General features: G+C 40.3%; 2 protein-coding genes and 1 pseudogene across 2 annotated transcripts; 1 reads left to right on the top strand and 2 right to left on the bottom strand.

Annotated features, from left to right (window-relative positions):
* Positions 1-309: 309 nt before the first annotated feature.
* On the top strand, positions 310-3,563 carry LOC117905622 (disease resistance protein RUN1-like). The gene is made up of 3 exons (XM_034818502.1): positions 310-657; positions 1,700-2,368; positions 2,604-3,563. Exons 1-3 carry the CDS (start codon positions 310-312, stop codon positions 3,561-3,563), a joined length of 1,977 nt encoding a protein of 658 aa, XP_034674393.1.
* A 916-nt stretch (positions 3,564-4,479) lies between these two features.
* Positions 4,480-4,905, bottom strand: LOC117905621 (secreted RxLR effector protein 161-like). Its single transcript, XM_034818501.1, has one exon. The coding sequence runs from the start codon at positions 4,903-4,905 to the stop codon at positions 4,480-4,482; it is 426 nt and encodes a 141-aa protein (XP_034674392.1).
* A 7,553-nt stretch (positions 4,906-12,458) lies between these two features.
* LOC117905620 lies at positions 12,459-15,666 on the bottom strand (annotated as a pseudogene).
* Positions 15,667-17,422: the final 1,756 nt, after the last annotated feature.

Genomic DNA, 17,422 nt, shown 5'->3' with positions numbered 1-17,422 from the left:
TATGCTAAATCTAGTTTTTTTCATAAGCATCTCATGAAGGTGGATGGGCAGTAGCTCGAATCAAACTTTTTTCTTCATTTAAAATAAAATGATAATTAAAAATATTGAAAGGTATTCTACTTTGTAGGCTTTTTTATGCTAAATCCAATTTTTTTCATAGGCATCTTATGAAATTGCCTGCAATTTAAGCTAAGTTGAGTGACGTCTCATAGTAAAGAGTGGATGGCTTTTGCAAAACCTCAAAGTCAGAGAGCGTCTTTTTCTTCTATTTCTACTCGTGGTTGAAATTACGATGTTTTCTTGAGCTTTATGGGTGAAGATACCCGCCATAAATTTGCAGATCATCTCTACAGAGCTTTGAATCAGAAAGGAGTTCGTACCTTTAGGGATAATGAAGAGCTAGGAAGAGGAGAAGAGATTGCACCAGAACTTTTAAAAGCTATTGAAGAGTCCAGGATTTGCCTCATAGTTCTGTCGGAAAACTATGCCCGTTCTAAGTGGTATTTGGATGAACTGGCAAAGATCATGGACTGCAGGCAGAAAATGGGAAAATTAGTTTTTCCGATTTTCTACCATGTGGAACCATTCCGTGTGCGAGGACAGACTGGGAGTTACGAAGAAGCATTTGAAATGCATGAAAAAAATGCAGACCAGGAGGTAAATATAGCATTTTTTTCTGCAAGTATCCATTAAGTTTTGTACCTGTTGATAAATCGGAAATCTTTTTAAGGTTATAATCAACATCGTTATCTTGTCCTAAAAAGTCAAAATCTTATATCTCCTCCTGACTGGGAGTATTGATTAACAGACCATTTTCCAAACTTATCTTTAATAAAAGAACACAGCAAAAGTGTCTCTCCAATAATTGCAGGGCAATACGCTTTCAAGAAGGTAAGTATGTTAAGTTTCAAATGTTGGGAGGCCAAGTCATACAACCAGTCTTTGGTTTTTTTAGGCTATTTTAGGTTCCGGAAAATACCAAGGAAAGAAAAAAATATTTAAGGAAAATGATTTTATCATATTTAATTATCCTATTCAACAATAATTAAGATTAGTTAGAAATTTATACATTTTTAAGTTATTTAATCTTTCCCTCGAATTTTTCGGGAATCAAACATAGCCTTAGTATTTTCTCATACTTACAATTATCATCTTGTAATAGACCTAATGAAAGTGTTTTAAGTTTCAAATGAGCCTACTTCTAAACTTGAATGATATTTAGAATATATAAGCTTCAATAATATCATTTTTGTTTAGGTTGCAAATATTACTTGTATGTATTTTGCTCTTCACTTGTCCTCTACTCTTGTTTGTCAGGGAACAGAGGCAATTAAAGGCATACTCTTGAACTTGTCTATACCAAAGCCGATACACATTACTACTGAATCCTTTGCAATGATGAAGAATCTTAGGTTGCTCAAAATCTATTCAGATCATGAATTTGCTTCGATGGGAGCACAGTAAAGTAAAGTTGTCTAAAGACTTTGAATTCCCTTCTTATGAGCTAAGATATCTCTATTGGCAAGGATATCCTTTGGAATCTTTGCCATCAAGTTTTTATGCAGAGGACCTTGTAGAACTTGACATGTGCTATAGCAGCTTAAAACAACTTTGGGAAAGTGACATGGTATGATTAGTTAATCTCTAAAGTCCATGAAAGCTTATATATTGAAGCCGTTATTGTTATTTTCTGTTACAGCTTCTTGAAAAGTTAAATACTATCCGATTGAGTTCCTGTCAACGCCTCATTGAAATTCCAGACATCTCAGTTAGTGCGCCCAATCTGGAGAAACTAACTCTTGATGGTTGTTCAAATTTGGTTAAGGTTCACCCATCTATTGGAAAGCTGAGAAAGCTTATTTTGTTGAATTTGAAAAACTGCAAAAAGCTTAGCAGTTTTCCAAGCATCATCGACATGGAAGCGCTTGAAATTCTTAATTTGTCTGGCTGCTCAGAGCTCAAGAAGTTTCCAGATATTCAAGGTAACATGGAACATTTATTGGAGCTTTATTTGGCTTCAACAGCTATTGAGGAACTTCCCTCCTCAATTGAGCATCTCACTGGACTTGTTTTATTGGATCTGAAAAGGTGCAAAAATCTTAAGAGTCTTCCCACAAGTGTCTGTAAGTTGGAATACCTTGAATATCTCTTCTCTCTGGTTGTTCGAGGCCTTGTTTTATTGAATCTGAGGAATTTCAAGAATCTCGCGAGTCTTCCAAAAGGCATGTGTACATTGACATCTCTTGAAACACTCATTGTCTCTGGTTGTTCACAATTAAACAATTTGCCAAAGAACCTTGGGAGCCTGCAACATCTAGCGCAGCTGCATGCAGATGGAACTGCTATAACACAACCATCTGATTCAATTGTTCTTTGAGAAACCTCAAAGTATTGATCTATCCTGGATGTAAAAGATTAGCACCTTCATCATTGGGTTCGCTCTTTTCATTCTGGTTGTTGCATAGAAACAGTTCAAACGGGATTGGTTTGCGCTTGCCTTCTGGTTTTTCTTGTTTTAGGTCCTTCCCAAATTTAGACCTAAGTGACTACAAACTAATAGAAGGAGCAATCCCAATAGTATTTGCTCCTTAATCTCATTGAAGAAATTAGATCTAAGCAGAAACGATTTTCTAAGCATACCTGCTGGCATCAGTGAACTTACAAGCCTAAAAGACCTCCGACTGGGGCAGTACCAGAGTCTCACAGAAATTCCAAAGCTTCCACCAAGTGTCCGAGACATACATCCACACAATTGCACAGCACTTTTACCAGGCTCGTCAAGTGTAAGCACATTGGAAGGGCTACAGGTCCTATTCTATAATTGCTCCAAATCAGTTGAGGACCAATCCTGTGGTGATAAGAGGAATGAAATGCAAAGATTTCCACATAATTATGTGTCTTCCACTGCTTCTGTTTCCTCTCTAACTACTTCACCAGTTTTGATGCAAAAGTTGTTTGAAAATATTGCATTTAGTATTGTTTTTCCTGGCAGTGGAATCCCTGAGTGGATCTGGCATCAGAGTGTGGGATCTTCTATTAAAATAGAGCTACCTACAGATTGGTATAATGATGACTTCTTGGGATTTGCTCTCTGCTCTGTTCTTGAACAACTTCCTGAAAGAATTATATGCCATTTCAATTCTGATGTTTTTTATTATGGAGACTTGAAAGACTTCGGTCATGATTTCCATTGGAAAGGCAACCATGTTGGGGCAGAACACGTCTGGCTGGGTTATCAACCATGTTCCCAGTTGAGGTTGTTTCAATTCAATGACCCCAATGACTGGAATCCCATTGAGATTTCTTTTGAAGCAGCCCACAGATTCAACTCAAGTGCATCCAATGTGGTGAAGAAGTGTGGGGTATGTCTTATTTATGCAGAAGACCTTGAAGGAATCCATCCAGGAAATAGAAAACAACTTAAAAGTAGGGGTTGTAATGTAGTCGAGAGAAGCAGTGACAGAGCAGGATTCAATCGAAGTGGAATGGACTCCAGTTATAGTGGCAGCAATGACAGACCCACCAACCATCCCACGCTCAAGCGCAAGCGTCCTCTAGAATGACTACCATCGTCCAGACTCTTTATTCCAATAAAATTCTCCTTTTTGTTGATTTGGTCATGCATGCTCAAAATTAGTGATGGTATTTTTCGTCGATGATTCTTGGGAACTCCTCCAATTATGCCTGTATATTATATTTCTGTCGACTTTTAGGTGAGTCTTCATCTTTTCTCTTATTGAGTTATATTGATTGAAGCAACTGAAATTCTTTAAGGTGTCGTTCTTTCTTGTTTCTTCAATATTTTAGGTAGACATTTTTGTTTGAATATTACCTTTGATTTTGCTGAAATTTGTTACCAAGCCTTTCTGATTAGGTGTCTTTTTTAGCACTTGGTGGTGAATATGGGAAGTTTGATTATGAAAATCAAGCAAAGTTGGTGTTGGGTGATGAATGCAAGTTGCCTGATGAAACACCCAGCATACTTCTTTTCTGAGTGTAAATCAAACAAAGGTATTTCTCAATTCTCTGTATCTTTATTAGAGGAATAATACTCATATATATATATATATATATATACACACACACACAATTGAGAGTCCTAAATTAGGAAGGTATTATCCCTAAGGAAACAACTAAATTATGGTAAGTATAGATATATACAGCTAACACTCCCCCTCAAGCTAGAGCATAAATGTTGATCATGCCCAGCTTGTTACAAAAGTACTCAACTCGAGTTCCATTTAGAGCTTTTGTAAAAATATCCTCAAGTTGCGCTCCAGTCTTCACATAGCCAGTAGAGACTAGATTTTCCTCAATCTTTTCACGAATGAAGTGACAATCGACCTCAATGTGTTTGGTTCTTTCATGATAGACTGGGTTCGCAACAATATGAAGAGTGGCTTGATTGTCACACCAAAGCTTCGTTGGCATTGTGCACTTCATTCCCACTTCACATAAGAGTTGATGTATCCATATGATTTAAGTAGCCTGTGCCATGGCCCTATACTCAGATTCTGCACTCGAACGGGATACAACACTCTGCTTCTTACTTTTCCAAGCCACTAGATTCCCACCAAAGAACACACAATAAACTGTAGTGGATCTTCTATCAAACTTAGAACCTACCCAATCCACATCAGAAAAACACTCAATGCGAGTGTGTCCCTGACTAATGTATAGTATGCCTAGACTGGGAGCCTTCTTTAGATAACACAAAATATGCTCTAAAGCTGCCCAATGCTTTATTGTAGGCGCAGATGTGAACTGACTAACAACACTTACTGCATATGCAATATCTGGTCGCGTCATGGTGAGATAATTCAGCTTCCCAACTACCCTCAGATACCTCTCAGGGTTGTAGAAGGGATCTCCATCATCTGGCATAAGCTGTACACTAGGAACCATCGGAGTAGTACATGGCTTTGCTTCTATCTTACCAGTCTCTTTAAGCAGATCAAGCACATACTTCCTCTATGACAAGAACATCCCTTTCTTGCTCCTTGATACTTCTATTCCCAAGAAATACTTCAGTTCACCCAAGTCCTTTGTATGAAACTTGGAATGCATGAATGCCTTAAGATCAGAGATTCCTGCATGATCATTTCCCGTAATAACTATATCATTGACATAAACCACAAGAAGTATGATACTAGCAATTGATTTCTTGTAGAAAACGGAATGATCTTTCTTGCTCTTGTTCATGCCAAATGCTTGAATCTCCTTATTAAATTTTCCAAACCAAGCACGGGGACTCTGCTTCAATCCATAGAGAGCTTTTTTCAGACAACAAACCTTCCCATACTCCCCCTGAGCAACAAACCCAGGAGGTTGCTCTAGATAGACTTCTTCTTCTAGATCATCATGAAGAAAAGCATTCTTGATGTCTAACTGATGTATCATCCACTATTGGGAAGTAGTAATAGAAATAAATAGTCGAACAGAATTTAGTTTGGCAATTGGAGAGAAAGTATCAGAATAGTCTACTCCATATGTCTGAGCATATCCTCCAGCTACAAGCATGGCTTTCAGTCTTGCCACAAAGCCATCAGGATTAACTTTTACCGCAAAGACCCACTTGCAGCCAATAACTTTCTTTCCTTGAGGCAAACCAACAAGTTTCCATGTATGATTGTCCTCCAATGCACGGATTTCTTCAAGCATTGCATTCTTCCAACCAAGATGATTCAGGGCCTCTGTAACAGTTTTAGGTGCTGAAATAGAATCTATAGAGGCTACAAGAACACTCGAGGAAGATGACAGGTGATCATAAGACACAAAGTTAGCAATGGAATAGGTAGATTTGCAGTGTCGTTTACCTTTTCGAAGGCTAATGGGAAGGTTGAGATCACTGGAAGGATCAGATGACGAAGGAGCTGGTGCAGGACATGTATCTGTTGTCACTAGGCACCGAGAGTACACCTGTACAATTGGTGGTTTGACTGGAGCAGGAGGAACATCAACAACAGTACCCAAATGAGCAAGAGACGCATCAGAATCAACCACACTTGATTGCCCAACAGTTGGTCTTGAATTAACCATTAAATACACAAGCCATTCTTCATCCTCCTTCTCACTTGCAAAACTTGTGGGTGAAGAGAAAAATGATTTGTCTTCTGAAAACACAACATCCATTGATACTAGATACTTATTGAGATCAATCGAGAAACATCTATAGCCCTTTTGCAGTATTCAGTACCCCAAGAAAACACACTTTAACACCTTAGGATCAAGTTTAGTAACAGAAGGCCTTGTATCTCTAACATAGCATATACATCTAAAAATTCTTGGTTCAATTGGAAATAGTGATTTTTGTGGATGTATTACTTTGTATGGAATATCACCTTTAAGCACTACAGTGGGCATACGGTTGATCATAAAACAAGCTGTGGAAACTACATCAGCCTAAAATTGTTTCGGAACCTTCATCTGAAACATGAGTGCACGAGCCGTCTTAAGTAAATGCCTATTTTTTCTTTTAGCAACCCCATTTTGAGAAGTAGTATCAACACAAGATGTTTGATGAAGAATCCCATTGTGACTCATGTAGTTCTGAAATGAGTTAAACACATATTCTTTTCCATTATCGCTTCTTAATATTTTCACACACACATCATATTGGGTTTTAATCTCAGCAGAGAATGCACAAAAATGTGAAAATACTTCTGAATGATTCTTCATAAAATAAATCCAAGTCATTCGAAAAAAATCATCCACAAAGGTAAAAAAATATCAAAACCCAGTTTTAGAAGTAACAGGACAAGGACCCCAAACATTAGAATGTACTAACTCAAACAAAGACTTAGCCCGTTTATTAATCCCTGGGCCTAAAGAACTACGATGACGCTTCGCAAAAAGACACGACTCACAATCTAATGAAGGTAAATTATCAAACTGAGGACATAATTTCTTCAACACCGGTAGAGAAGGGTGTCCTAACCGACAATGAGCTTCAATAAGAGGGGCAGTACTGACACACGCAACTGGTCGAGGTACCTACTCATCAAGAATATAAACCCTCTGGTGGGAAGTCGTCATCAGAGAATACTATACAAGTGGCTCTGTCAGCCGTCACCATATGAATCAATCCATCTGGAGTAGTGGTGGTCTCGACTCTAATCTGGCTCAAGGCTCGAATCAACGCATCTCGATGAGTGCTGGAAGATGACAGCAAGCTTCAAATAGAAATACGAGCCTATGTGCTCTGTAACTGCCTCAGAATCTCGTCATCCTCTCTCCTAACCTCCTCAAGAGCAGATGTACCTTCCAAGGGTCTAGCAGCTATGGGAGGCGATTGTTGCAATAGCCTGCCCCCGTGAAAAATATACTGCACATCAAGAGTTTGAGAAACATCAGTATACGAAGTCTAAACCTCCTTAACATCTAGAAGCAAGATGAACGGCACTTGAACACTGTAATGTGGAGAAGTCAGTGGCTCAACAGTGGTCATTCGTACTGATGCCGCCTCAGGAACTAGTCTAAATGGTGTGGGCATCCGAGGGCTCAAAGTCACTCTGCCTATCTCATAAATCTCATCTAATACTATGGGCTCTGGCTTTGAATCATCCCAACTCAGCATGTGGATGTGGTTGTAAAGCTCAGCGAAGTCCAGGAAATGCATGCCGTTGATCAGAGGAGGAATTGTGGGCTGGTAATGGGTTTGTGGTTACACTCAGCTGACCTAAGTGAACCAAACCTTGGTCAATCAGATCCTGGATGGCATGTCTCAAAGCAGTACAATGATCAGTCTCGTGTCCAAGCCCCTAATGATATGCACAATGTAGATCCATCCTGAATTGAGATGGAACAGGCTGAGGTGGTGGTCTGGGAGTGAGAGCCGTCAATAATCCGACCTCTGTAAGCTTCTGAAGAGTTTAGCTCAACGACATGTCTAACTGTGAAAACTACATCTACGTCCTCAAAGCAAAAGGAGCAGAGGTCTGCTAAGCTCTGGGCTTGGTATAAGATGTTGTAGGTCTCGTGGCAAACTGCACCGCATAACATGGTTACCCTATGGCAGAATATGAAACAGGTGGTCTCTTTGTGCCTTGGGCAGCATAGTAAGGTAGTGATAGTGTAGGAAGCATGTAGGTCTGATCATAAGTTTGATGAAATGCCCGTGGCCTATACTGTTGAGGTGGAAATGAAGGGTAAGTCCTAGGAAGTTGTGAAACTGGCTGATGATGCCTAAGAGGCCTCTGACTGGTAGAACTGATAGCACTCACATCAATTGACCTTTGTCCTCCAGATGGTTTCTTCCACTTAACATCACTAGGGGAAGAATTTGTCCATAGACCTCTAGAAATACCGTCTTCAACATCATACAAGGCCAAAACCAGAGAGCCAAAATCTGTGAAGGGTATTCCGACCACATGTCTAGCAATCCTGGGCTATAGACTCCTCAAAACCATCTGTATCTGATCCTTCTCTGATGGCCTATCAATAATCTCGACTATCTTCCCATACCATCGGGAAATGAATGAAGAAATGGACTTGTCCGACTTCTGTCTTAGAGCCTCAAGCTCTTTCCTCGATACATCTATGACAGTGTTAAATGAAAACAATCATAAAAACTCCTAGGCCAAGTCATCCTATGTCCTACATTGCGAGGACTCCAAAGATGCGAACCAACACTGGGTCGCTCCACTTAGAGATGGTGTGAATAAAGTGATCATTTGTGGCTCATCCAATCCGTGGGCCCTCATCATTGGGCTGCAGAGTCGGAGGTGAATGCAAGGACAACCAATGCCTGTGTACCTCTCAATGTTGGGCATCTTAAACTTGGTCGGTAAATTGGCCACCGGCATACCCTCAAGATCATCCTAGGCAGCTGAACCGTCAAATACTCTCAATTGTCTCATACGCTGCTCAATACGGTCCATGCGTGTGTGAGCATCATCAATAACTATGGTCTAAATGACTATAGGTGGGGCAACCTTAGAATGACCATGCAGCAGATAAGGTGAGGCCTGAGGCACCGTTGGAACGGGTGGTGGCAGTGGAGGTGGCAATGAGTCATAAGGTGTCTCATCCTGAACTATGGCTGGTCTGATCTTCTGGCTGCCTATCTCTTGCCTGAGACCAGCCAAAGCCTCCTAAATAAAAGCCATGGCGGTCATGAACTGATCAACCATGACAACCTGCTGATCCATGTTTGATATCTCGAAAAATCGAACTAATTTTCCCTCTACTTTAACCCAAGATGGCAAATCCAGACTGAGAACAAAGTGTTGATCCTGGAACATAAGAAACGGAATAAGGGTATGACACAAGGAAAACACGGAAGAAATGTTAATCTGAATTGAAACGAGCAAAGCATTGAAGTGTGGACAAACTATTTGACTGTAACTCAAACTTGTACCGATCTCTATGCATTCTCAACTGGAGACTAAAAAAGGGAGTACCGAATCCAAACCATGACTAAAGAGGCTCTAAAGGCCCTCAGATGCACCCACATGTAGGGAGGGAGTCCTAATTGAAGGATCTACGGCTCAACCTATAAGGTCAAGGTGACTCTAAAAGGATATGGGTGGACTTTAAAAGATCCCTAACAGAAGCAATCATACCCTTCAGTGGTACACAACCCTCTGCATGCCTCCGAAGAGATAGGATGCTTCCATGTAAAGTGGTCATCACCTCCACACATGCACTACCTCGACATCCTAGGGGGTTTCCTATGGTGAAACCTCTCAAAACTCTCAACACACAGTAGTCAACTAAAGTGCACAGTAAGCGATGTGGGCGCATTCGAAAACCCTATGAAACTAAAACAGAAGAGAAAACGCATTGGTCGCACAAATATCAATGAAACCTAGCTCTGGGCTATACAAGTCTTCAATGATCGGACTCCAATCCACATCAATGTGTCAGTCACCTCCAGAATGCTCCCAAACATCGATATAGCCCGTCGCTAGACCCTACTCCTAACTTTTAGCTCAGTCAGAGTAACAAACACACATAAGGCCTCACACTTGCAAAAGCGAGAGTCGGAATGAAGGAAATGACAGAAACCAAAGGGTTGGAGGTGAGGGGATAGATGAGCGGCCCACACGGACAAACGACATGCTATCACACAGAGGAGGGCTGTCATGCAACATACAGTTAAGCAAAGTACAGATATATCACTCATGTCCACATACAAGCTATGACAATCAAGATTAATAATGACAAAGACAACATGCTCAAGGATGATCAAGATAATATACAAGCCAGAGAATCAACCTATCAAATCAAATGATATACAACAATGAATCTATACATGCGAGGTGATTAAAACAATCATGGAAAAATCAAAGTCACTATGCTAAGCAAGGCAAGATGATCAATTAATATAATCAACATGTCAATGTCCCAAACAAATATAGCAATGAAGCACAGGAAAAATCGCTACAATCGAAATCCTCAATCAAGATAATCAATCAATATAATCAGCATGTCAATGTCCCAAACGAATATAATAACCAAGCATCCATCCAATGATATCGAGAGCTCTTAATGTGCAATCAATAGATAGGTACCCACTAATCGACCAATCAAATGCCACATTTGCTTCATCTTAAGTTCAAGCTTGACCCTCTAAATGATCCCCAACGGAGTCGCCATTTTATGGACCCCGTGTTTCTGCTCATGCGCTTCCACTCAATGGAAAACTCACTTTTTATTTGAAAATGATTTCTTTTTTTAGAAAATGACTTGGAGTTGCCACTTATTTTTATTTTATTTTTAAAGGGTAAGCCAAATAAGAAAGAAAACCCTAAATGTGACTCCTTGTTTGGAAAATGTGGTGCATGAAAAACCAAATATGGGCTCATGGGTTAGGTTACTTATTGGAAAGGTACGGTAAAGATTGTAGCACCCCTCTAAGTCCCAAAAAAAAAAAAAAAACGGGTCTCTACTAATGAAATGAAGCAATCATGACAATTAATAAAGAGATCAATGGATATCAACGTGATCACACACTGAAAGCCAAAACATACATGGAGGATGGTCAGAGTGAGAGAGGATGCGTACCTTAGCAACAAACGACAATGCGCTATCAGAAAATGGGGTTAGTGCACAAGAATGAGCATAAAATATGTCACACATGCCACTAAACAGAGTGAGAAATCATCAGATATCACAATTCAATCAAATTTATTTTTAGAGGAAACATTCACTGATGTTAGGCCCCCACCATAATCCAATTTATCTTTGCGTGAATTAATTTCATAGATTCCATCATTTGGAATTACGAAATTAAATTCATGCTTATTTTAAAAATGTTTTTAAAAATCAAAGAAAATGTGAAAATTGTTTACCGAATAGAAAATGGCAGCAACTTTTATTAAAAATGGAATTTTGATGAGCCTAAACACTAAAGAGGGATGAGAAGTTGTGAATTAAATTATTTGGAAATTGGATTTTCAAACAAACAGTTTTGAAGATATGCATGCATCTATGGGTTGTGAAAACGGGCCTAGGTGGGTGGCCATGCAAACTGGAATCTGCCTATGGGCCTGGGGTGCCACTGAGGTTGGGTATGAAGGATGGTGGGCCATTTATGGGATTTGGATCGAATTTGGAACTCCATCAGTGGCACTACTAAATCTTGGCAATAACGCCTTGTACCCAAGCTTGCATCTGGGTGCTCTCTGTGGAACTGGTGATACCACTTTGACCTCCCTGACTTGTGGCAGGAGATACAGAACTTGGGATAGGACTAGCCACTGCACTTTGATTGTTGTCCGTACCTGGAGGCTAAGAACTAGTGCTGGGTCAACGACCATTTCTTCTGGATCAATGCCAGACAATGTCTCACCGGTTGCTTACCATGGCTCCGGTATTAGAGCTAAAGGTTTCCTTAGCTCCGATTCAATTCTTTTCCCCAGCATATCCAGCAGTAACCTTGCTTGCGTATCCAGAACCACTGCTTCAACCTCATGCGCGATTACACCTTCCAATAACTTGCATTTCATCCTGTCCAGACTGGGGCCATACCGTTGTCAGTGCTGAGTAGAAGACACAGAATGAAAATCAGCATCCAACACTGCAATGACACTGTTCAAAGAACAATGTCCCCCTCAGCTGTGCTCTGTGTACATCCAACAACATCTCACCAATCAACTCCATTTTTAGTTTCAAGCTTATTCATGCTAGACACTTGAGAAGACTCATTATTAGCTGCTTGAACTTTCTCTGTTATGATCAAATCATCTTCTACACTTCTAACTACATCAACTTCTGTAGTCTTGGAGTTGCTCATGAAACCATCCTTGCCTTCTGGATCATTTTCTTCTTTGTTTCCATGCACCATTCCACTCCCAGAAATTGTTGTTTCAGCTCCCATTTTTCTATTTAGAATCACACTAAGAAGTTTCGGCCCTTCAAACGATAGGTCACCTTCAGATTGTTAATGACCCTCTATCTTTAAGTTTCTCCGCCTTCCAAGGGACAATGATTGTTGAACCTTCATTTGCTGCTCTTTATTCTCCGTATTCTTCACAACTTTCAGCTTCACTAGCTCCTCCTATCTTCAAGACAACAACACCACCAGAAAGCTTGGCCAACCTTTCTTGTAACTTTTCCTTGCCATAATCAGAAGTGCTCAATTCAATGGCTGACCTAATCTGTTCACACCGTTCCTCAATGGCCTTCTTGTCACCAGCCCCATCAAGGATAACAGTATCGTCCTTAGACATTGTAACCTTTTTGCAAGTGCCAAGCATATCCAGTTCTACCTTCTCAAGGTTCAAACCAAGCTCTTCCGTTATAAGTTCCCCCTCCTGTGAGAGTTTCCAAATCCTGCATGGCGGTCTTCCTGTTCTCTCCAAACCCAGGTGCTTTGATGGCACAGACCTTGATTCCAGCACGAAGCTTATTTAAAATAAGGGTGGCCAATGCTTCGCTTTCCACATCTTTAGCAACAATCAGTAAAGGCCTCTGAGTCTTTAATGCCATCTCTAGCATTTTCACAATAGCATGTATATTCGAGATTTTCTTCTCATAGATTAGAACAAGAGGGTTTTCTAGTTCGCATTTTTGGTTTTTTGGTTTTGTTATAAAATAAAGGGATATGTAACCTCTACCCAGCTTCATCCCCTCAACAACTTCCAATTCATTATACAATGTCTTTCCATCTGAAATTGTGATTACTTTCTCTTTGCCAACTTTCTCCATTGCCTTTGCGATCAATTCACCAACTTCTCCCTCACCATTTGCTGATATTGTCCCAACCTGTGCTATTTCTTCAAATGTGCTGATCATCTTAGTTCTGCTTTTCAAGTTTATCACTACAACATCTACTGCCATTGTGATACCCCTTAGGTCCATTTCATTCATTCCAACAGCAGCCGACTTGCACCCTTCAGTCAATATAGCTCGGGTAAGGACTGTGGCATAGGTGGTACCATCTTCTGCTACATCATTAGCGGCATTTGCAACCTGTTTCACAAGGCTTGCACCAATATTCTTGATTCGATCCTCTAACACAATGCTTTTTACAACAGTTACACCATCTTTTGTCACTTTTGGGACACCAAAACTTTACTCTAGTACCACGTTACGCCCCTTGGGGCCCATGATGACTCTTAACAGCATCTACGAGCTCTTCTACGCCCTTAAGCATCAAGGCTCGAGCCCCAACCTCGAATCTGATGTCTTTAGCAGCATAGTTTCTGCTCCAATTCAGCCTACTACCCATTTGATGGGTGCTGTTCTTAGTGATCCGAGCTTTGGAAGCAAGACTGGTGGCGAAACGGTACCGACTGGGGAGTTGCAGAAGCTATAACTTCACGAAATGGAGGGTTTTAGAGAGAGAGGAGAACTCGGTTGCGATGTGAGAAGGTAAAACATAACCAAGTGGGGGAATGAATGAGGGATTGGGTGATGGAAGGTAGTGATGAAAAACGGGTTTGGGTGGATAGGGAAAAATGAGATACAGGTTTTAAAAAAAACGAAAGTGACCACGCACTTTGGGACTTCATGCACGTGGAAATTAGGCAACAAATGGATAATGAATGGAATGGGTGGTGGATATGGGCATGAAGAGTTCGATGGGTATGATCGATATGAGATTAAATGTAACGACCCGCACCCAACCATGTAGATATTGTCCGCTTTGGACCCAAGAGGGCCCTCACGGCTTTAAAACGCATCTACTTGGTTAAGAGGAGTCTCTACATATATAGCGCTAGGAACATTTTCCCCTATCCGATGTGGGACATCACATTAAAGGTGAGAATGTAATGATGGGTTTTGCAGTGGAATGAATGGAAAATGTGATAGGAGAAGTTGGTCAATGGGTTTTAAAGAAAGGGTGATATGCATGGGGGGTAATGAAAAATGAGGTGGATAGTAAGAACATGGGTGTGGTGATAGGCGTGTTTGGTGGGTTTAGAAAATGGGTATGGGATTAGTGGAATAGGTAGGAAGGATAATGGGTTTTACAAAGGTTTGGTGGAATGGTTTGGCTTGATGGGTAGTGAGAGAAGTGTCTCGGTGGGTATGAAAGATGGTCATGAATATGGGTAGGAGAATGTGAGCATGGAAAAATGGGTATGGTTATTGAATTTGATGGGTACCGGAGGGCCTGAACTGCTTCATTGGGCATGGTCATGCAAAAAGCAATACGTGAATTGAAAGCAATTTGCATCTCAATTGTGGAATAGACATCTCCAGTCTCTTTTGATACCTTCCAGCCATTGGAATGATCCAGTGTGACATCAATTGCACCATCATGAATAGCCTTGGCCACAATGCTTTCAGCCATAACAGGGTTTGCAGAATCCAATCTCAATTTGCCAGCGATATCTGCAAGTGAGATGCGGGAATAAAAGATGCTAAAGTTCCACAGCCTCATCCTAATGACATTATGCCGCAGCCGAGCCATCAGATTGTGGATTCGATCAGTATTGAAAGTGACAGCAAATTCTTCTGCAACATACCTAAACAGCTCCAAATTACCCATCTGAACAACATTTATAAGTTCATAGTACGACCGCAAAGCCTTCTGAAATTGTCTCAACTGTATCATAGGAAACACCATTTGAATTCACTACAAAGGTGTGTGGCTTCTTGTCCATTTGTGTACCGGTAAGCTCCTTTCCCATCAAAATTTCTGCTATGATCCATAGAGATTTGGCCCTGCCTCTCCCCACTTTCTTTTTGCATGAATACTGTCCTTTTAGGTATACCTCCCAGCAGTAAACGGACTATAATGGCCTACTTGTTGCAGCAGGGACCTTACAAGCAGCCTATAGAAGACTCTCCTCCGTTGCAGAAATGTGCTTATTCTCCTCAAAAACCTTCAATCGACCCACTATACGCTCGTCAATCCACCATGAATAGAAACTATTCACCCTTCTTCTGTTTGATAAGCGAAATCTGATGAAGAGAGCCTCATTCTTCAGAATCTAAGCAACTTTCACCACCCGAAAGAACTTCATTCACCCTAAACACTCATAAACCAATAGCTATTCCAACCAAACTAATGTACTCCATTGACTTAGCCTGAAGCATACGATTATATTTGTCATTTGCATTCACTAAAATAGCTTTCAGGTAAGGCATTACTGCATCATAATACTTCTGGAAATGCTCCCATGATGAATCAGCAACTGATACTAAAGCTGTCAAATCCTCCTCTGCATTGTGCCATATAGGATCATCTTCGATATCTAGCAGCATCTTCATCAGTATCGGAAATAACAATCGGTATAGACTGTGGCAACTTGTTCATCATCCCCGGGAAGATGTGAGAAATCCAATGCACACCATGGATGAATACCAAAAGCAGGGGAAAACAGCAAAAAAAAAAAAAAAAATCAGAGCACAAGGGGAAAAGACAAAACGAACTCATGCAAGCCACGTTTCATGTTTGCATCAACGAGATTATATGAGGATGAGTGAAATCGAACGAGTATTAAATGAAAACATGGTTGCAGGTATCTCATGAGGAATCTGAGACAGGGCCAAATTAATCTTCAATAAAAACCAAATAAATGAGGAACATGAACATGCTATAACACCAGCAAACCCGCAAAAAGATCAGCTGAGATACACATGTAGCATTTGACGTCTATTCCCAATCAACAAACAACACTCAATAATCAGCAGAGAAAGGGAAAAAAAAGTATACCAGTTGAAACGAATTGGAAATCCATAGTAGTCGTACATGAGGACGATCTTCTTTAGCAAGATGGGTTGGATTTCTAGCTGTTCTTGCTCCAAAAATTCCCCAGAAAATCCACGAACTGCCCCACGGGTTCCCTCTTCTTCTCTCTAGCTATCCTTTGCCTCAAGCCACCTCAAAAACACACATCTCTCAAGCAACCTCTCTGATTTTCTTCTCAAGTTCTTTGCAACTCTCTATATTGTTCTTTCCTCTCACAGTTTTTCTCTTTCTCCTCTGTAATAGACACAAAAATCCCCAGCTGATCTTTCTTTAGTCTCCTTCTCACCCCCATGCTATCTTGCCTCCCCCCAGTAACCTATGCTTCCCTCACAAATATCTCTACCCCCTCTCTCTATAGCCAGCTCCAAGAAAAACCCAGCCTCAAAATATCTCACCCCTACTCTAACAGAATACTCTCATTCCCCCAGCTCCCTCGTTTTCTCTCCAAGCTACTAAAAAAAAAACCAGCCTGCCTCTCCTTGCTTGCCTCCCAAGCCAGCTCAAAAATATCCCCGTAACAGAATACGCTCTTCTACTCTTCCAACGGCCTGTAGCTTTTCTCAGAATATTCCCTCACATGTGTCAACCTCCTATTGCCTCTCCAAACCACTAACACGATTCCCTAACAGCTAACTACAAGGTGACACGTGGCCGTCTCCAATCCTAGCACCTGGCAAAAATGAGCTGCACAAAAGTGAAAAATAAAAATAAAAAGCCCCCAAAATGGGGGTCTACACATGGATTTTTTTTCAATAATAATTTTTTTTGTGTCAAAGAAATTTTTATGGTTTTATTTTACTTTCCTAAGAATTTAGGGGAATGAACTTCTAATCATTAGGATAAAGGATTATTTGGACTATGAATAAAAATAATTATCCAATAGTAAAAATAATCTCTCTTTCTAATTTTGCTAAGAGATAATGCTCATTTGAATTATAGAGAAAGATGATTGAATATTTGCATACTCAAGGTTCTGAGCCCTTTGTCATGATGAGTACAAATAACTATAGATGATATTTGTTTTGATGTTCTTGGTAGCAAATTTGGTTATGTTCAAGGACTTGATCATAGTGAGGTGATTAACACCTTTACTCAACACAACTTATATAGACGTCATTACAACTAAATAGAAGATTGGACAACTACAAAATCAAGTTGAATACTAATATTTGGAGGGGCACACTTGATGGTTAGATGAAAATACTAATGGAAATCAATACATTGATATATCATTGAAATTTGAATTATCCAATCTTAACAAATTGATATTGCAAT

This window comes from Vitis riparia, chromosome 18 (genome assembly GCF_004353265.1).
Source record: "Vitis riparia cultivar Riparia Gloire de Montpellier isolate 1030 chromosome 18, EGFV_Vit.rip_1.0, whole genome shotgun sequence".
Lineage (NCBI taxonomy): Eukaryota > Viridiplantae > Streptophyta > Magnoliopsida > Vitales > Vitaceae > Vitis > Vitis riparia.
The sequence above is the reverse complement of the archived record's forward strand: the minus strand, read 5'-3'. Positions and strand labels throughout refer to the sequence as shown.

Excerpts from the sequence above, each read along its gene's own strand:
- LOC117905621 (XM_034818501.1), bottom strand. The coding sequence starts at position 4,905 with ATGGTTCCTAGTGTACAGCTTATGCCAGATGATGGAGATCCCTTCTAC.
- LOC117905622 (XM_034818502.1), top strand. The coding sequence starts at position 310 with ATGGGTGAAGATACCCGCCATAAATTTGCAGATCATCTCTACAGAGCT. Across the intron at positions 658-1,699 it reads AAAAAAATGCAGACCAGGAG|CTTCTTGAAAAGTTAAATAC; the intron begins GTAAATATAGCA and ends TTTCTGTTACAG. Across the intron at positions 2,369-2,603 it reads CACAACCATCTGATTCAATT|AAATTAGATCTAAGCAGAAA; the intron begins GTTCTTTGAGAA and ends ATCTCATTGAAG.